This window comes from Nomascus leucogenys, chromosome 19 (genome assembly GCF_006542625.1).
Source record: "Nomascus leucogenys isolate Asia chromosome 19, Asia_NLE_v1, whole genome shotgun sequence".
Taxonomy (NCBI): domain Eukaryota; kingdom Metazoa; phylum Chordata; class Mammalia; order Primates; family Hylobatidae; genus Nomascus; species Nomascus leucogenys.
In genome coordinates, this window is record NC_044399.1 from 29,081,726 (window position 1) to 29,101,238 (window position 19,513).

At 33.8% G+C, this 19,513-nt stretch overlaps 1 protein-coding gene across 1 annotated transcript in view; it reads right to left on the reverse strand.

Annotated features, from left to right (window-relative positions):
- Positions 1-19,513, reverse strand: part of EFCAB3 (EF-hand calcium binding domain 3) — a 379,076-nt gene that overhangs the window by 304,969 nt on the left and 54,594 nt on the right. The window contains exons 13-15 of the mRNA XM_003270799.4: positions 16,067-16,207; positions 1,082-1,153; positions 70-213 (exon numbers count right to left, since the gene is read on the reverse strand). Coding sequence (XP_003270847.3) covers positions 70-213; positions 1,082-1,153; positions 16,067-16,207 — 357 coding nt within the window. The remainder of the gene's footprint in view (positions 1-69; positions 214-1,081; positions 1,154-16,066; positions 16,208-19,513) is intronic.

Genomic DNA, 19,513 nt, shown 5'->3' on the forward strand with positions numbered 1-19,513 from the left:
TCCCAAGCACATAGTAAAACTAGGACTTCATTAAGCTCAAAATAGATTGCTCTTTCAAAAAGGATTCACCATCAACAGATGCTTGTCTCAAGATCTCTTGGAACATTTTGCTGCTTACTGGAATTCTGGCACTCAAGAGTTTGGAGCTCAGTTCATTTACAGGCATTGTATCACTTCTGATACTATCAAGAGTTCTAATCTCTTTAAATAAATCTGTAAATACGGGAAGAATAGAAAACAGATAATGAAGTTGGGGCAAAGCCCCTTTTAAGATATAACATCCACAGCCTGCTGTAGAAGACATTCTGAGTTAAAAGGCTTTTAAAACATACCTATGGGCTTTGTTTTTAGAAGTCAGTTAAATAATAAAAAATGTTCAACATACCCCTAGTCAGTAAAAGTTAAGTTTCTGCAAATTTTTTTGTAAAGTCCACTTTTTTCAGTAACTATTATCCCTGAAAGGTGTTTCTGCTACATGCTCTGGTCTTTCACAGACTGCAAAGCTTTTCAAGACAGGTAGGTAGGTGGTAGCTCTTAGAATGAGGCTGAGAAGCACAAATAGAAGCCAAATAGTTGGGGAAAGGAAAACACTAACAAATATAAATTTGCTACAGACTGAAAAACAGTCATACACTACCTTAACATTAAAGAGTGTTTATCTCTTACCAGTCTACCAACTAATTTTAAGAACACTAGATCTTTCTTGTACTTTCCTTAATTAACATGCTTCACTATAGGTGAGGAAAATAAGCATGTGGCTATCAATAAAGGTGAGAGAAAATTTTACTAGATTAATGGGAAGGATGCATACTGTTACAATAAAGCATAATACTGAGACAAATTATTTGCTTTAAGGAAGCATATTCTAGGTATGTAATTCTAAATAATTCATTATACTCAAAGCATAAATTGAATATGATAAGGAATAAGAAAGCAGATTACAACATTTCAAATAAAGCAAAGAAAACTTAGGAAAGTGTTGAAAATACAGAGAGAAACAAACTATATTTTAGAAAAGATAGGATACCATAAAATGACCTAAGAAACTGCTTTCTAATTTTTATTCTTTTACTATACTTACTGTTGAATGGTGTGGATGGTTTAGGTGAATTAGTGAAAACATCAATTACATCTTTTAAGATCACTTTTCTTTCTGAAAGGTTAAGAAATAAAGTAGGATTTAAATAAAGTAGATTTTAAATTCATTAAGGCAGGGATCTGGTATTATTTTAATATTTCATCCAGCTTTCAAACCCTAGTGATCATAATGCATAGTAAGAAATACTTCTATATTGTGAGCACAGACACAAACAAAAATACAAGTTTTATAAAGCAATACTCACCCTTATCGTAGGTGATACATTCTAATATCTTCTAACAAATTTCAAGTTATTCTATTTCATTTTTTAAATACTATTCAAGACCTATTAAATTTATTTCACAACTGACCCACAGTTTTAAAAATGATAAACAGGTTATATAGCACAAATATATATACACATTAATTTTCATTAAAGCATATAAATACTTATAAAGAGTATAAGAGGATGTGTAAGACTACCCACTGAAGAGATGTTTTACCCATCAAAAACAGCAAAGGAAGAGACCAGAAAAAGAAAGAAAAGACATACTTTTCCTTTGCAAAAAAAAAAAAAAAATCTGGTGACAAAGAGGAAAAATTCATTCTTTTCTTACTATCATTACTTCCTAATTGACATTGAAACAACAAACAAACAAAAAACTATACACAAAAGTAAATATATAAAACTAGACTCCCTTTTCCAAGCAAGTAAAAATCCTTAGGAAACCTAACAGTCAAGTGTCAATTTCTTCTGAATTATCCATAACATTACACATAAATATTTCTTGTTCTTTGGAATAACAGGGTTCAGGACATGTTATCCCAAAATATAACACTGTGACAGAATTGGATATTTAAGCTGAAGGAATCTGAGAAATATCAGGTGCAAGAACAACTCTGTGATCTCCCTTGTCTCCCCTGAAGCAGGTCATGATATCCTCATATGAGAGGTGCTCTTCTTATTTAAAAAAAATGAGTATCCTTATCTCCGAAGATGGAGGGATGCTGAGAGGAATCAAAACAAACAGGCCATGCTACCCTTAGCTACACTTAGCTCACAGCCACTCTTTTATCTTCTATTACATTTTCCATGACTTTCCACTCTTCATCAAACCTAGCGTAAAAACATCCAGATTTAATCACTTCTTCAGGTTTTCACTTTCTAATGAGGGTTCCATGTCACATAAAACTTACACCAAATAAACTTGTATGCTTTTATCTTGTTAATCTGTCTTTTGTTACAGAGCCTCAGCCAAAAACCTGAAGGAGAGAAGGAAAATATTTCTTCTCTATGCTTAACTGGAGACTGCTTCAAAGATTATAAACTATTAGCCCACAGATTGAATACAGTATGAGATTTAGTGATGTTCATTGGCCTAGAGAGTGTCATAGTAGTTTTTAAATTTGAATTTCATTATCTTTACATGGGATATATACTCTCAAGTTACTCCACAATTCTCATCACTTCATCTTATGCTAACCTATTTTATTAATTTGTATTTCATGCCTGACTGCTAGACATTTGAGTTAGATGCCCTTGGCCTGTTTCAAATATTATCCTTCTCTGGAAGCCTACTGTAATTTATTTTTTTTATTTTTGTTTCAGACAGAGTCTCGCTCTGTCGCCCAGGCTGGAGTGCAGCGGCGCGATCTCGGCTCACTGCAAGCTCCACCTTCTGGGTTCATGCCATTCTCCTGCCTCAGCCTCCCGAGTAGCTGGGACTACAGGCGCCCGCCACCACACCCGGCTAATTTTTTTTGCATTTTTAGTAGAAACGGGGTTTCACCATGTTAGCCAGGATGGTCTTGATCTCCTGACCTCTTGATCCGCCCGCCTCGGCCTCCCAAAGTGCCGGGATTACAGGCATGAGCCACCGTGCCCGGCCTGTAATTTATTTAAAATGTCACTATTAGAACTATAACACTGGATGAAACTGGAAAACATCATTCTCAGTAAACTATCGCAAGGACAAAAAACCAAACACCACATGTTCTCACTCATAGGTGGGAATTGAACAATGAGAACTCATGGACACAGGAAGGGGAACATCACATTCCAGGGACTGTTGTGGGGTGGGGGGAGAGGGGAGGGACAGCATTAGGAGATATACCTAATGCTAAATGACGAGTTAATGGGTGCAGGAAATCAACATGGCACATGGATACATATGTAACAAACCTGCACATTATGCACATGTACCCTAAAACCTAAAGTATAATAAAAAAAAATAAAAAATAAAAAATAAAAAATAAAAAAAGAACTATAACACTGTACCTCTTGGATTGGGAAACTAATTTGACCCATCTTTCCCCTATCTCCTATTCTAAGCAATTAGCTTGACCTTAAGTAGTATTTTTTCACTCCTCTGATTTTTGTCAACTTAATGTTTTTGTAGAGACTGCTTTTGCAAAAGCCTAAACCCCTTGAAGAAAATATATCAAATGCCTAAAGAGAGAGATTTTGACAACTGAGAGGAAGGATTTCTTCTGAAAAGAGAGAGAGAGAGAGAGAGAGATCTAATGAGAAATAATGAGAATTTCTCTATGAGAGCATCCATTCCCCAACCCTACCCATCCTCAAGGTGCAGGACTGCCATTGCCTTTATCAACTGAATGTCAGTAGAAACACAATGAAAGGGAGTTTAAAAGCTCTTCCTCCTTGCCCCATTGCCCTTTCCCAAATTATAGTGCAACACTGGATTGGGAGGGAGTCCCAGTAAATAACCAGCCAGCCCTCAGGGTCAGAGTTAATTCAATTAAAAGAAAATAAAGTGACTGCAATTTCTGGTACTATAGCAGCTAGACATCTGGATTAACCCTCCTACTGAAGATGACAAAAATTCTAAATAAAATATGATTTATAAAAAATCTTAACTGCCTCAATATGCTGCCAAGAAAGTAAGAAACTCCCAGGCCAAAAAAAATTGATGAAGAACTCTAACCCAAAGCACTGTATCTACTTTTTCAGGCAAAGAGTGTTTGCCAAAGACAAAGCAAAAACAAATGGAATGAATTTTAGTTTATATTTTCAAAGGCTCAGGCAAAACCTAGGTTCCTCCCAAACTGCATATTTATACTCCTTTAACTTATAAAACTGCTTACCTAGAATTCAATACCCACAAAAAATATCAATAATAAAGAAAGGTTCCTCCTTTAGAGGTAATTTGACTCTTCTCTCTGGCTACCTTTAAGGTTCTGTTTCTTTTGGGGTATGGGGCAGGTTCATCCTGATATATCTTCGCATGGATTTCCTTTTATTCCATGTGGAATTCACTGGACTTCTTGAATTGGTAGGTTAAGGTCTCTCTCAATTCTGGAAAATTCTAAGCTACTGTCCCTCAAATATTTTCTCTGCAATCACTCTATCCTCTCTTCTCCCCTGTATCGATGTATATTTTTTATACCTCTTCATTCTATCTTCTATGCCTCTTAACCTATTTCCTGTATAATTTGTCTGGCTGCATTGTGTATAACTTCTTCAAACTATTTTGCAGTTCATATTTCTCTCTATGCCTATTTTAATCTGTTAATATTCTTGTCCACTAATTAATTTTGATTATTATATTTTAAATTTCTAGAAGTTGTCCCTTTTTCATATCTGTGCATTCTTTAAAGGCTTTAGGTTCCCTTAGATATTTTCAAGCTTCTCTTTTATTTCTTTGGAAGAATACAGAAGAATATGACTATAGAAAGAATGAAATTTTAAAAACGGAAGATACGTACACCAGAAAAATATTACCTTAGGCTAGATTGGCATCAGACAAAATATACTTTAAGGCAAAAGCCTTACTGACGATGAAAATTCAACTTACAACAGGGGAAAAAACAGTTTTAATCTCTTTAGGAATCTATAACAAGTTTAACTTTAAATACATCTAGTAACAAAGACTTAAAATATAGAAAGCAAAAAATTGACAGAACTACAAGGAGAAATAAACAAATAAACTATCATTACTGAAGATTTTTAACAAACCTTTCAATAAATGACAGGACAAACAGACAAAAAATCAGTAAGGACATAGAAGATTTGAAAACATGATTAATAAATGAGCAAATATAAAGGACTGACTCAACAATTGTAGAATTTCTTTTCAAACTCATAACATTTTCCAAAAAATGATCATGTTGTGATCCATAAAGCAAGTCTAAATATATTTTAAATAACTAAAATCATATGCATTTTAAATCACTGAAATTATAGAAAATATATTCACTTACTGCAATATAATTAATCCAAAAATTAAAAACAAAAAACACTCCCAAATTTGGAAATGAAGAAACCTTCTAGAATTGCCTATGGATCAAGATAGAAATAATTTTAAAACTAAGAAAAATAATTTTAACTAATCAATAATTTAAAAACTACATATCAATACCTGGGGCCACGTAGCTAAAAAACCAATACATAGAAGAAAATATATATGCTTAAAACCTTACATTAGAGAAGAAAAAGGGACTAAAATTTCATGAGCTAAGCATCCATCTCAAGAAGTTAGAAAAAGAGTAACAAAATAAACATAAAAATTATAGAGAAGAAAATGATAAAGATAAAAACATAAATGAAATGAATAATAAACATATAATAAAGAGGATCCAAAAGTTGACTTAATTATTGAAATGTACAAACCATGAGCATAAATTATCTTAAAAACACACAAAAAAGACAAAAATGAGCAAGACAAGGAATGAGATGGGAATATTACCGCAAATGCCACAAATATTACAAAAATGTTAAGATCTTATTATTAAAAACCATAGAGTGACTAGCCTAGCCAACATGGCAAAACCCTGTCTTTACTAAAAATTAAAAAATTAGCCAAGCATGGTGGCACACACCTGTAATCCCAGCTACTCTGGAGGCTAAGGCACGAGAATCACTTGAGCCTGGGAGGCAGAGGTTGCAATGGGTCAAGATCATGCCACTGCACTCCAGCCTAGGCAACAGAGCAAAACTCTGTCTCAAAAACAAACAAACAAAAAGTATAGTATTAGAGTGATAAATTTTTCAGATGAAAAAGTCAAAGTCTTAGGAAAAAACCAACTTACCCAAATTGACTCATGAATAAACAGAAAATCTAAATAATCCTACAATATGAAAGAAGATGAATCAGAATCAAAAATCTACCCAAAAGAAAATGTCAAGGCTCAAATGGCTTGTTCTGTGAATTCCACTAGACCCAAAGATAATATGCAATCTCAATGCTATAGAAACTATTCAGAGATTGGGGGTGGCTGGCAAGATGGCCACTGAAACTATTTCAAACAATAGAAACAGAAGGACTCCTCCCTAACTCATTTTATGAGGCCAGCATCATCCTGATACCAAAACCTGGCAGAGACACAACAAAAAAAGAAAATTTCAGGCCAATATCCCTGATGAACATCAATGCAAAAATCCTCAATAAAATACTGGCAAACTGAATCCAGCAGTATATCAAAAAGCTTATACACCATGATCAAGTCAGCTTCATCCCTGGGATGCCAGGTTGGTTCAACATACACAAATCAATAAATGTAATCCATCACATAAACAGAAACAATAACAAAAAACACATGATTGTCTCAATAAATGCAGAAAAGGCCTTTGACAAAATTCAACACCCCTTCATGCTAAAAACGCTCATTAAACTAGGTATTGAGGGAACATATCTCAAAATAATAACAGCTATTTATGACAAACCCATACTGAATGGGCAAAAATTGGAAGGATTCCCTTTGAATACCGGCACAAGACAAGGATGCCCTCTCTCACCACTCTTATTCAACATAGTATTGGAAGTTCTGGCCACAGCAATCAGGCAAGAGAAAGAAATAAAGGGTATGCAAATAGGAAGAGAGGAAGTCCAGTTGTCTCTGTTTGCAGATGACATGATTGTATATTTAGAAAACCCCATCGTCTCAGCCCAAAATCTCCTTAAGCTGATAAACAACTTCAGCAAAGTCTCAGGATACAAAATCAATGTGCAAAAATCACAAGCATTCCTCTATACACTAATAATACACAAATAGAGAGCCAAATCATGAGTGAACTCCCATTCACAATTGCTACAACGAGAATAAAATACCTAGGAATACAACTTACAAGGGATGTGAAGGACCTCTTCAAGGAGAACTACAAACCACTGCTCAAGGAAATAGGAGAGGACACAAACAAATGGAAAGACATTCCATGCTCATGAAGAATCAATATTGTGAAAATGGCCATACTGCCCAAAGTAATTTATAGATTCAATGCTATCTCCATCAAGCTGCCAATGACTTTCTTCAAAGAATTAGAAAAAACTACTTTACATTTCATATGGAACTAAAAAAGAGCCCCATATAGCCAAGACAATCCTAAGCAAAATGAACAAAGCTAGAGGCATCACGCTACCTGACTTCAAACTATACTGCAAGGCTACAGTAACCAAAACAGCATGGTACTGGTACCAAAACAGATATATAGACCAATGGAACAGAACAGAGGTCTCAGAAAAAACACTACACATCTACCATCTGATCTTTGACAAACCTGACAAAAACAAGCAATGGGGAAAGGATTCCCTATTTAATAAATGGTGTTGGGAAAACTGGCTAGCCATATGTAGAAAGCTGAAACTGGATCCCTTCCTTAACACCTTATACAAAAACTAACTCAAGATGGATTAAAGACTTAAATGTAAGACCTAAAACCATAAAAACCCTAGAAGAAATCTTAGGCACTACCATTCAGGACATAGACATGGGCAAAGTCTTCATGACTAAAACACCAAGAGCAATGGCAACAAAGTCCAAAATAGACAAAGGGGACCTAATTAAACTAAAGAGCTTCTGCACAGCAAAAGAAACTATCATCAGAGTGAACAGGCAACCTACAGAATGGGAGAAAAATTTTGCAATCTATCTGTCTGACAAAGAGCTAATATCCAGAGTCTGTGAGGAACTTAAACAAATTTACAAGGAAAAAACAAACAATGCCATCAAAAAGTGGGTGAAGGATATGAACAGACACTTCTCAAAAGAGCACATTTATGCAGCCAACAAACATGAAAAAAAGCTCATCATCACTGGTCATTAGAGAAATGCAAATCAAAACCACAATAAGATACCATCTCATGCCAGTTAGAATGGCAATCATTAAAAAGTCAGGAAAGAACAGATGTTGGAGAGGATGCGGAGAAACAGGAACACTTTCACACTGTTGGTTGGAATGTAAATTAGTTCCACCATTGTGGAAGACAGTGTGATGATTCCTCAAGGATCTTGAACCAGAAATACCATTTGACCCAGCAATCCCATTACTGGGTATATACCCAGAGGATTATAAATCACTTACTATAAAAACACATGCACACATATGTTTATTGCAGCACTATTCACAATAGCAAAGACTTGGAACTAACCCAAATGCCCATCAATGATAGACTGGATAAAGAAAATGTGGCACATATACACCATGGAATACTATGCAGCTATAACAAAGAATGAGTTCCTGTCCTTTGCAGGGACATGGATGAAGCTGAAAACTGTCATCCTCAGCACAGGAACAGAAAACCAAACACCACATGTTCTCACTCAAAAGTGGGAGTTGAACAATGAGAGCACATGGACACAGGGAGGGGAGCATCACACACTGAGGCCTGTTGGGGGGTGGGGGGCTAGGGGAAGGATAGCACTAGGAGAAATACCTAATGTAGATGACAGGTTGATAGGTGCAGCAACCACCATGGCATGTGTATACCTACGTAACGAAGCTGCATGTTCTGCACATGTATCCCAAAACTTGAAGTATAATTTAAAAATAAACTATTCAAAGATTTAGGCAAAGAAAAAATACTTTTCAAATTATGAAGATAATGTGACATCAAAGCCTGACAATGCTAATGAAAACAAAGAACATTACAAGTTAATCTCACAGATAAATAAAGATGTATAAATCCTTAACAAAATATTAGAAAAATGAACCCACCAATATGTAAAAAGGATAATACATCATGACTAAAATGAGTTTATTCCAAAAATTCAGGTTGCATTTAATATAAAAAATCAACTAATGCACCACATTAACCAATTAAAAGAGAAAACTCATATGACCTATTTTAATAGATGCATAAAAACTGTTGAAAAATTTTGTAATAAAACAAACAAATATAAATGTAATCATTTTTAAAACAGGATTAAAAGGCAATTTCCTTAGCCTGGTGAATGGTATTTACGAAAAACCCACAGGAAACACTTGGTTTCGTACCTAGTGAAATGCTTAAAGTATTCCTTTGAGATCAGGAATAAAAGAAAGATGCCCATTGTTGCTATTTTTAGCTAAGATTATTTTGGAGGTCCTAGTCCCAGTACAGAAAGATAAAGAAAAACAAAAACATAAAAGAAGTACACATTTTGAAAATTAACTTTAAGAAATATCATATGGCCGTGAAATAGAAAACACAGTACTATAAAGATATATGTTCTCAGCAGAAACCTTATATGCCAGAAGAGATTGCGGTCCTATCTTTAGCCTCCTTAAATAGAGTAACAGTCATCCATGAATTTTGTATCCAGCAAAACTGTTTCACAACTGAAGCAGAAATAAAGTATTTTTCAGACAAACAAATGCTGAGGGAATTTGTCAATATCAGACCAGGCTTATAGGAAATGCTAAAAGGAGTTCTAAATCTTGAAACAAAAGGTTGATATGCACCAGAATAGAACTTCTTTAAAGCACAGAACTTACAGGGCCTGTAAAACAATAATCCAATGAAATAAACAAATTAGGTAACAATCAACAGGATGACTGGAACAGTACCTCACATCTCAATATTAACATTGAACATAAATGCCCTAAATGCTCCACTTAAAAGACAGATTGGCAGAATGGATAAAAAAATCACAAACCAAATATCTGCTGTCTTCAAGAGACTCACCCAACATGTAAGAATTCATATAAACTCAAGGTAAAGATGTGGAAAAGATATTCCACAAAAAGGGAAACTAAACATGAGCAAAAGTAGCTCTTCTTATATCAGATAAAACAGATTTTAAAGCAACAACAGTAAGAAAAAAAAAAAGACAATGTCATTATATAATGATAAAAGGATCAATCCAACAAGAAGATATTGCAACCCTAAATATACATCCACCTAACTCTGGAGCTCCCAGATTCATAAAATGATTAATACTAGACCTAACAAATGAGATAAACAGCAACAGAATATGGGACTTCAACACTCCACTGACAGCACTAGACAGATCATCAAGGCAGAAAGTCAACAAGAAACACTGGACCTAAACTGCACTTTAGAGCAGATGGGCTTCACAGATATTTACAGGACATTCTACCCAAGAACTACAGAATATACGTTCTTCTCATCAGCACATGGAACATTCTCCAAGACACACCAGATGATAGGCTACAAAACAAATCTCAATAAATTCTTAAAAATCAAAATAATACCAGTATCTTCTCAGGCCACAGTGGAATAAAACTAGAAATCAATTCCAAAAGGAACCCTCAAAACTATGCAAACACATGGAAATTAAACAATGTCCTCTTGAATGATTTGACAGTTAGCAATGAAATCAAGATGGAAATTAAATAATTCTTTGAAATTAATGATATTAGTAACACAAGTTATCAAAGCTTCTGGGATATAGCAAAAGCAGTGCTAAGAGGAAAGTTTATAGCACCAAATGACTACACCAAAAAGTCTTAAAAAAATAACAAATTCAACCACCTAACATCACATCTCAAAGCATTAGAGAAATAAGAACAAACCAAACCCAAAGCTAGCAGCCAAAAAGAAATAATAAAGATCAGAGCAGAACTAAATGACACTGAAACGAAAAAAATACAAAAAAGATCAATGAAACAAAAGTTGGTTCTTTGTAAAGATAAACAAAATTGATAGACTATTAGCTAGATTAACCAAGAAGACAGATTCAACCAAGTTCAATTAGAAATGAAAATGGAGACATTACAAACAACACCACAGACATACAAAAGATCATTCGAGACTACTATGAACACTTCTATGCACACCAACTAGAAAATCCAAAGGAAATGCATAAATTTCTGGAAACATACAACATTCCTACGTTAAATCAGAAAGAAATAGAAATCCTGGACAGACCAATAACATGCAGTGAGATTGAATTGGTAATTCAAAAATTGCCAACAAAAAGAGCTCAGGGATTCACAGCTGAATGCTACCAGACATTCAAAGAATTGGTACCAATCTTACTGAAACTATTCCATAAAATTAAGAGAGGGAATCCTTCCAAACTCATTCCGTGAAGACAGTATCACCTTAATATCAAAACCAGGAAATGACATAACAAAAAGAAAACTACAGACCAATATCCCTGATGAACATAGATGCAAAAATCCTCAACAAAATACCAGCAAACCAAGTCCAACAGCACATCAAAAAGATAATATACACAATCAAGTTGATTTAATCCCAGGGATGCAGGGATGGTTTAACATACAGAAGTCAATAAATGTGATACATCACATAAACAGCATTAAAAACAAAAATCATACGGTTATCTCAACAGGTGCAGAAAAAGCATTTGATAAAATCCAGCATCCTGGCTGGGCGTGGTGGTTCACGCCTGTAATCCCAGCACTTTGGGAGGCCCAGGTGGGTGGATCAGGAGGTCAGGAGATAGAGACCATCTTGGTTAACAGGGTGAAACCCCATCTCTACTAAAAATAAGCCAGGCATGGTGGCACGTGCCTGTAGTCCCAGCTACTCAGGAGGCTGGGGCAGGAGAATCGCTTGAACCCGGGAGGTGGAGGTTTCAGTGAGCCGAGACTGCACCACAGCACTCCAGCTTGGGTGACAGAGCGAGACTCTGCCAAAAAAAAAAAAAAAATCCAGCATCCTTTTCTGATAGAAATGCTATCATAAACTAGCATACATTCAATCAAAAAAAACTAGGCATCAAAGGGACATACCTCAAAATAATAAAAGCCACGTATGACAAACCCACAGCCAACATCATATTGAATGAGGAAAAGTTGAAAGCATTCCTCCTGAGAACTGGAGCAAGGTAAGGATGCCTACTTTCACCACTTCTATTTAACATAGTATTGGAAGTCCTAGCCAGAGCAATCAGGCAAGAGAAAGGAATAAAGGGCATCCATATTAGAAAAGAGGAAGGCAAACTATCACTGTCCACCAATGATATGATCATATACCTCAAAAACCATAAAGACTCCTCAAAAAGACTCCTAGTTTGATAAATAAATTTAGTAAAGTCACATGTGACATAAGCAGTGTACATAAATCAGTAGCACTGCTGTACACTAACAGCAATCAACTAAGAATCAAATCAAGAACACGATCCCATTTCTAATTGCTGCAAAATAAAATAAAATACCTAGGAATATACCTACATAACAAAGTGAAAGTTGTCTATAAGGAGAACTCCAAACCCCTGCTGAAAGAAATCACAGACAACACAAACAAATGGAAAAACATACCATGCTTATGGATTGGGAGAATCAATATTGTGAAATGACCGTACTGCCCAAAACAATCTACAGATTCCATGCAACTGCTATCAAAATACCAACATTATTTTTCACCTAATTAGAAAAATAAATTCTAAAATTCATATGGAACCTAAAAAGAGCCTGAATAGCCAAAGCAATCCTAAATAAAAAGAATAAATCTGGAGGCATCACATTACCTGACTTGAAATTATACTCCAAGGTTATAGTTACTAAAACAGGATGGTACTGATTTTTTTTTTAAAAGTAGATACATAGACTAATGGAACAGAATAAAGAACTCAGAAATAAAGCCAAATACTTACAACTATCTGATCTTTGACAAAGCATACAAAAACATAAATTAGGGAAAGGGCAGCCTATTTAATAAATGGTACTAGGAAAACTGGATAGCCACATCTCTCTCCTTATTTCTCACCTTATACAAAAATCACCTTATATAAAAATATCTCACCTTATATGAAAATCAACCCAAGATGGATCAAAGACTTAAATCTAAGATCTGAAACCATTACAATTCTAGAAGAAAACCTAGGAAAAACCCTTCTGGACATTGGCCTTGGCAAAGAATTTATGACTATGACCCCAACAACAAATGCAACAAAAACAAGAATAAATGAGTGGGACCTAATTAAACTAAAAACCTTCTGCACAGCAAAAGAAATAATCAATATGGTAAATAGACAACCAATAATATAGAAGGAACTATTTGCAAACTATACATCCGACAAAGGACTAATATCCAGAATCTACAAGGAACTCAAACAAGTCAGCAAGAAAAAAAACACATAATACCATTAGAAAGTGGGCAAATGACATGAGCAGATATTTCTTAAAAGAAGATATATGAATAACCAACAAACATATGAAAAAATGCTCAACATTACTAATAACCAAGGAAATGCAAATTAAAACCATGATGAGATACCATGTTACCTCTGCCAGAATAGTCATTATTAAAAAGTCCAAAAACAATAGATGTTGGCATGGATATGGTGAAAAGGGAAGGTTTATACACTGTTGGTGGGAATATAAATTAGTACAACCTTTATGGAAAACAATATAAAGATTTCTTACAGAACTAAAAGTAGATCTACCATTTGATCCAGCAATCTCACTACTGAGTACCCAAAGGAAAAAAAGTAATTATATCTAAAAGACACCTGCACATGTATGTTTACTGCAGCACAATTCACAATGGCAAAGATATGGAACCAACCTAAGTGCCCATCAACCAATGAATGAATAAAGAAAATGTGCTACATATATACGATGGAATACTACTCAGCCATAAAAAGGAATAAAATAATGTCTTTTACAACACCTACAATGGAGTTGGAGGCCATTACTCTAAGTGAAGTAACTCGGGAATGGAAAACCAAATACAATATGTTTGCACTTGTAAGTGGCAGCTAAGCTATGGGTATGCAAAGACATACAGAGTGGTATAACGGACTTTGGAGACTCAGAAAGGGGAGGTGTGAGAAGGGTGAGGAACAGAAAATTACATATTGGGTACAACGTACACTACTCAGGTGACAGTTACACTAAAATCTCAGACTTCACCACTATACAATTCATCCATATAACCAAAAATCATTTGTACCCCGAAAACTATTAAAATAAAAAAGTTTTTAATTAACATAGAAATATACAAGTTCTCCCAAATTGAACTATATATTCAAAACTCCCAAAGGATTTTGACAATCTGTTCCCAAAATTTATATAGACAAGGAAGGGTTAAAGAACAGCCAATACATACTTGAAGAACAACAAAATGGGGGCATTGGGGGTCTCACCTACCATATAAAAGGTTGATTTTAAAACTATTGTAAATATGTGGTACTGATACAAGGATAGAAAAATAGGCCAATGTAAGGAACTATGCATATATAGACACTTGATAAAGACAGAAGTGATATTATTGGTCAATAAGGAGAGTTTTCTCAATAAATGATATAGAAATAATAAAATTGGGCCCCTATTTATCACCATAATAAAAATTACATCTGGATAGATCAAAGATATAAAAATGAAATGCAAAACTATAACACTTTTAGAAGGTAACAGAAGAATCTCTTCATGGTCTCAGGATAGGGGCAGGATTTCTCAAACATGACAAAGTTTACTACCCGTAAGGTAAATATTGATACATTTGAGTACATGCATATTAAGAAATAATGTATACCAAAAGATACCATAAAAAGTTAAAAAACAAACCACAGACTGAGAGACAATATTGGCAAAGCACAGTGCTAAAGACCAGTATCCAGAATATATAAAGAACCTCTATAAATTAACATTTTAAAAATGAAATCCCTCTCACCAAAAAAATGAGCAGAAGTAATTGGGCATTTATTAGATAGTAAATTGAAATAGCTGAAAACATCTGAAAGGTGCTCGATTTTATTAGTAATCAAAGAATTTTAAGTAAAAACCAAAATTATGTATTTTTACTTTCCCACCAGATCTGAAAACAGTTAAAAAAAATCTAACAATACCAAGTGTTGGTTAATATATGGAACCACAGGAATTCTTTCCCATTATTGGTAGGGGTATAAACCATTATACCTACTTTGTAAATGTTTGGCATTACTTTGTAAAGTAAAACATGAAAATACTGTAAGACCTAGTAGTTCTCCTAGAAATATACTCAAAGAAGCTCTTGGACATGCCTATCAAGAGATAAATATGATATTATTCTTCATAACAGCATCGCAAAAACTGAAATCTAGCCTAAGTTCATCAACAATAGGGCAGATTTGTCTTAAAATTGTGGTTTGCTCACGAAATGGAAAACTATACAATAGTAAAAAGGAATGAATCACAGCTACAATGCATCCGTCTGGATAAATTTCACAATACTGAGCTAAAAGCAAACCATAAAAAATATATACAGCATTATTCCATTTATATAAAGTACAAAAAGCAAAACTCCACTATATATTTTTTAGGGATATGAACATAGTAAACTATAAGAAAAAAAAGCAAGGAAATGGTTAGAACCATGCAATGGATGCCTTCTAGACATTCCAGAAGTCATTTGCTGAATCTCACTGCTGTCTTTACAGTCCATCTAGTCTAAAAATTATGCTAATCCAACAATAGTAGGGTGACTAAGGTTATGTTCTTAACCACAGAACACAAAAGTCTGTGGAACTCTGTATATAGGAAGTATCTTCTTTCTAGAATACTGGGTTGGGGAAAAGGAAGAGTAGGGCTCTACCAAATGTATTATTTGGCTTTTATACTCCAATATATGAACATCTGGTTTTAAAACATGAATAACAAGATTATGTCTGTCTTATCCAAATAAAGAACATCCATACACTTTCCAAAAGGGTTGTAACAATTCACAACGAGCAATATACGAATATACTGGTTCCACAATAACCTTTTTAAGTATACAGTATTACTATCACTTTTTAAAAATTTAGCCTGTGCGAACATGTGTACTCTAAACAGGAGAGCTGAGAAGTAACGGAAGTACTCACCGTCTGTTGCACAGTTTGATAAAATCTTAAATTCTTCTTCATTTAAAGGTTTCTCCAGGCTCTTCAAAGTGGATAAAAGGTCTTCAATTTCAACTTTCCCATCACAGACACTATTAATAATGTTCCATGCATCTTCTATTTCTATGTATATATATATACATATTGAGAAAGTGTCACAGTACTTACTCTAACCATATAAGCACATAACAACCCGATTTGTGTAAAATATATTCACTTTGTAGGATATCCAATCCTTTTTGCCTCTGAAATATCTTCTAAATGGAAAGCTCTACAAAATTTATAGGTTAAATGTTTATATGAGAAAACAAGAAACAAATATTTTTAAAGTGTTCAACTCAAAAAACTAAACAACAAAACAGAAAAATGATCACAATTAAAATGGTGCCATAAATTATTTTTTAATTTTAAAAGTAGCCCTTGCTCTTCTTATCTACATGTTTGGAAAGAATGACAGTGCTGTTGATGAGATGTCCATAAACTGATGTTTTATTAACTTAATTTTAAGTGTTATTCAAATACTTTTAAATCTCTGTATCCACACTTTTCACTATCTTCTTATTTATGCCATCTCTATTTATTTTCCTTCATCATAATTCCTAAAGAGTTCTTTATTTTATTAGTCTTTTTCAAGACCCAACTTTTGGTTAAACAAAAATTTGTTTTTGTGTGTATGTTCTATTTCAGTTACTCCTACTTTCAACTTGATTAGTTTCTAACCACTGCTTTTTGTGGGGACTGTTTTGCTGTTGTAGTTTATGTTGCTGTTTAGTTCATGAGTTGAAAAATTAAGAAAATTTTCATTATTTCTCATTTTCTAATAAAAGCATTTAAAGCTACAACATTTCCTGTAAGACTGTTTTGGTCATACTTCACATGTTTTGACATTTAGTACTCTCATTCTCATCCATTTCTAAACAGTGTTTAATTTCAGACTTTCTTCTTTAACCAAATATTTAGTGGAGCATCTGCTTTTTTTGCTTTTTAAAAAGCTGCTTTTAATCTTCAGATCAAAATGTTTTCCACATTCCTTCATAAATAATTTTAATATATTACTACATGGTGGTCAGAATACGTGATCTAAACAACTTCTGATTTTCAGAATTCATTGACATTTTTCTTGTGACTTAAATATATCATATATTTGTGTGAATATTTCATAGGCATTTGAAAATGTGTATTCAATGTTTTTGGAATATGAAATGCTGTATGTTTCTTAAATCAGGCTTATTGTCATTTAAATCTCAAATTCTTTCTATCTTTATCTCTGTGTATAAATATATACACTCTGTTTAATCTTATCTAACTTATCAATTTAATTTTTTCATATTAGTAAAGAGTTCTAGTATACATAATTGAGTTGATCATACTCTTGAATTCATGGTGTTTTGCCATCACTTATCTTCAAAGGGCCTCTGCTTGTTTTATTCTTTTTCTCCTTTAACTACTATCTCCAGTTTTATTCCTTCATAAGTAGCAACTCCAGTATATTTAATATATTTCTATTCAATCTATCTAATTACTTAGATTTATGTGTTTACCTGAAAAAATATAGTGTTGTCTAATGTGCACTCATATAAATCAGTTTACATAAAGCATTTTGAACTGTAAGTTTATTTTATTTCTTCCCTTTCTTCACTGAACCATATATTACTGAAATATATCTATGGTACAACTAGTTTGTTTCTGATTTACTATATGTAGAGGCCACATTTTATTGAATCATTCAATTAGTAATGGACAACTAAGTTACATTCATCTCTTTTCTCTCTCAAATAATGTTGCAATGAGCTCCCTTATACATGTCTCTAACAAGAAACTTTCTCTGGGTGTTACAAGTCCAGCGTAACATTTTTTTTTGGGTCACAGATTCTGGGCACCCGATAGAATTGATGGCCCCCCGCCCCCTGTACATTAGCAGAGATATATCAACAAATGAAAATGTGCAAGCCAGTCTACATGCTCACAAGACCTCCTCCAACTTTGAAATAAAATTCTTAGTTATGGACCCTAGGTTAAGAATTTAGAAGACATCCTAAATATTGAAATTTTATTGTATAGATAATTAGGAAGTTAAAACCTAAGAAAATCATCAAATATTAGGGGTGCTTCTGAATTGATTTATCTGCAGTTTAACTGCTTAGCATTTATGGAATGCATTTAGGTTACAAAAAGCCATAGAGTTTTATGATAAGCTGGCCAAGTAATTAGTTGAATAGATTTTATAATTTTTTACACTTCTCATCTGATAATAACTACTGTATAGGTAGTAGACTTGACAGTAGTTCAGTATTTTCTGTCAACAGAGTTGTGTTTATAATAATTACAGTCAACTACTGTAGTTCTTCAGTTGCACAGAGTAGCTTTTGGCAAAAGTGAAAAAACCTACAACCAACCTACATCTTTTTACCTAGGTGGAATAATATTGAGTTCTTAACAGATTATACTTCATTATAGCCTGTGTGTGACTAGCTAGGTTGAAATGTACTGTGCATGATAGGCCTTGTAAAGCAAGTTATACGTTGAAATTGGTATCTTGGGAAGCGTAGATAGATAGCTGGAGAAAAATGTAATGATTTGGAGCTTATACTCCAGAGGGGAAAATGTATTTCCCGTGTTTATAGAGAATAGAAGAATAATGGGCAGGGGTTGAGTGTAAAGGGAATTAAGGGGTATCTTAGAATGGAGAAGAAAAGGAATAGATTTTGAAGGAAAATATCATACACGTTCTCTACTCAGTCACATCTGGAAAATAGGGAATATAAAATCTACTCCAATATTAACTGTTAAAAGGGTAAAGAGGATCTTTAGTTGGAAAACTGTTCTGATTTTGTCGTTCTTTCAGTTCAGACTTATTTCAGTACTTTGGTTTGTCATGAACTTTATAACTATTGTGGAGCAATTAATAAATAACTCTTAACAGACAAAAAAAAAGAAATTTTCTCTGGGCTAATTAAGAACTGAATTATTGGGTGATGGGAACGCACGGATTTAATTTCACTAAGTGCTGCTAGACTGCTATTCTGAGTGGCAATACTGTTTTACCTGCCCGCCAGCTATTCATGAGTATTCCTAATGCTCTCTTCATATACTTATGAGCCATTTGTGTTTCTCCTTTTGTATACTGCCTTCTTATATCCTTAACTCATTTTTCCAAAGAGTTTTTATTTATCTATTGCTTATTTGTAGAATTTCTTTATATATATTTGAATTATTAATCTTTTGTTAGCTCTAAAAGTTGCAATTATCTTCTTTCAGTCTGTTACATATCTGGTCATTTCTTTAGAGTCCTTCATTGAACAGAAATATTTAATTTTAATATAATCAAATCTTTTTCTACCCTATGATTGTGATTTTAGAAGTCTCATTTAAGAAATCCTTCGCAACCACAAGGCACAATATTTTCTCCAATAATTTCCTTCACCAGTT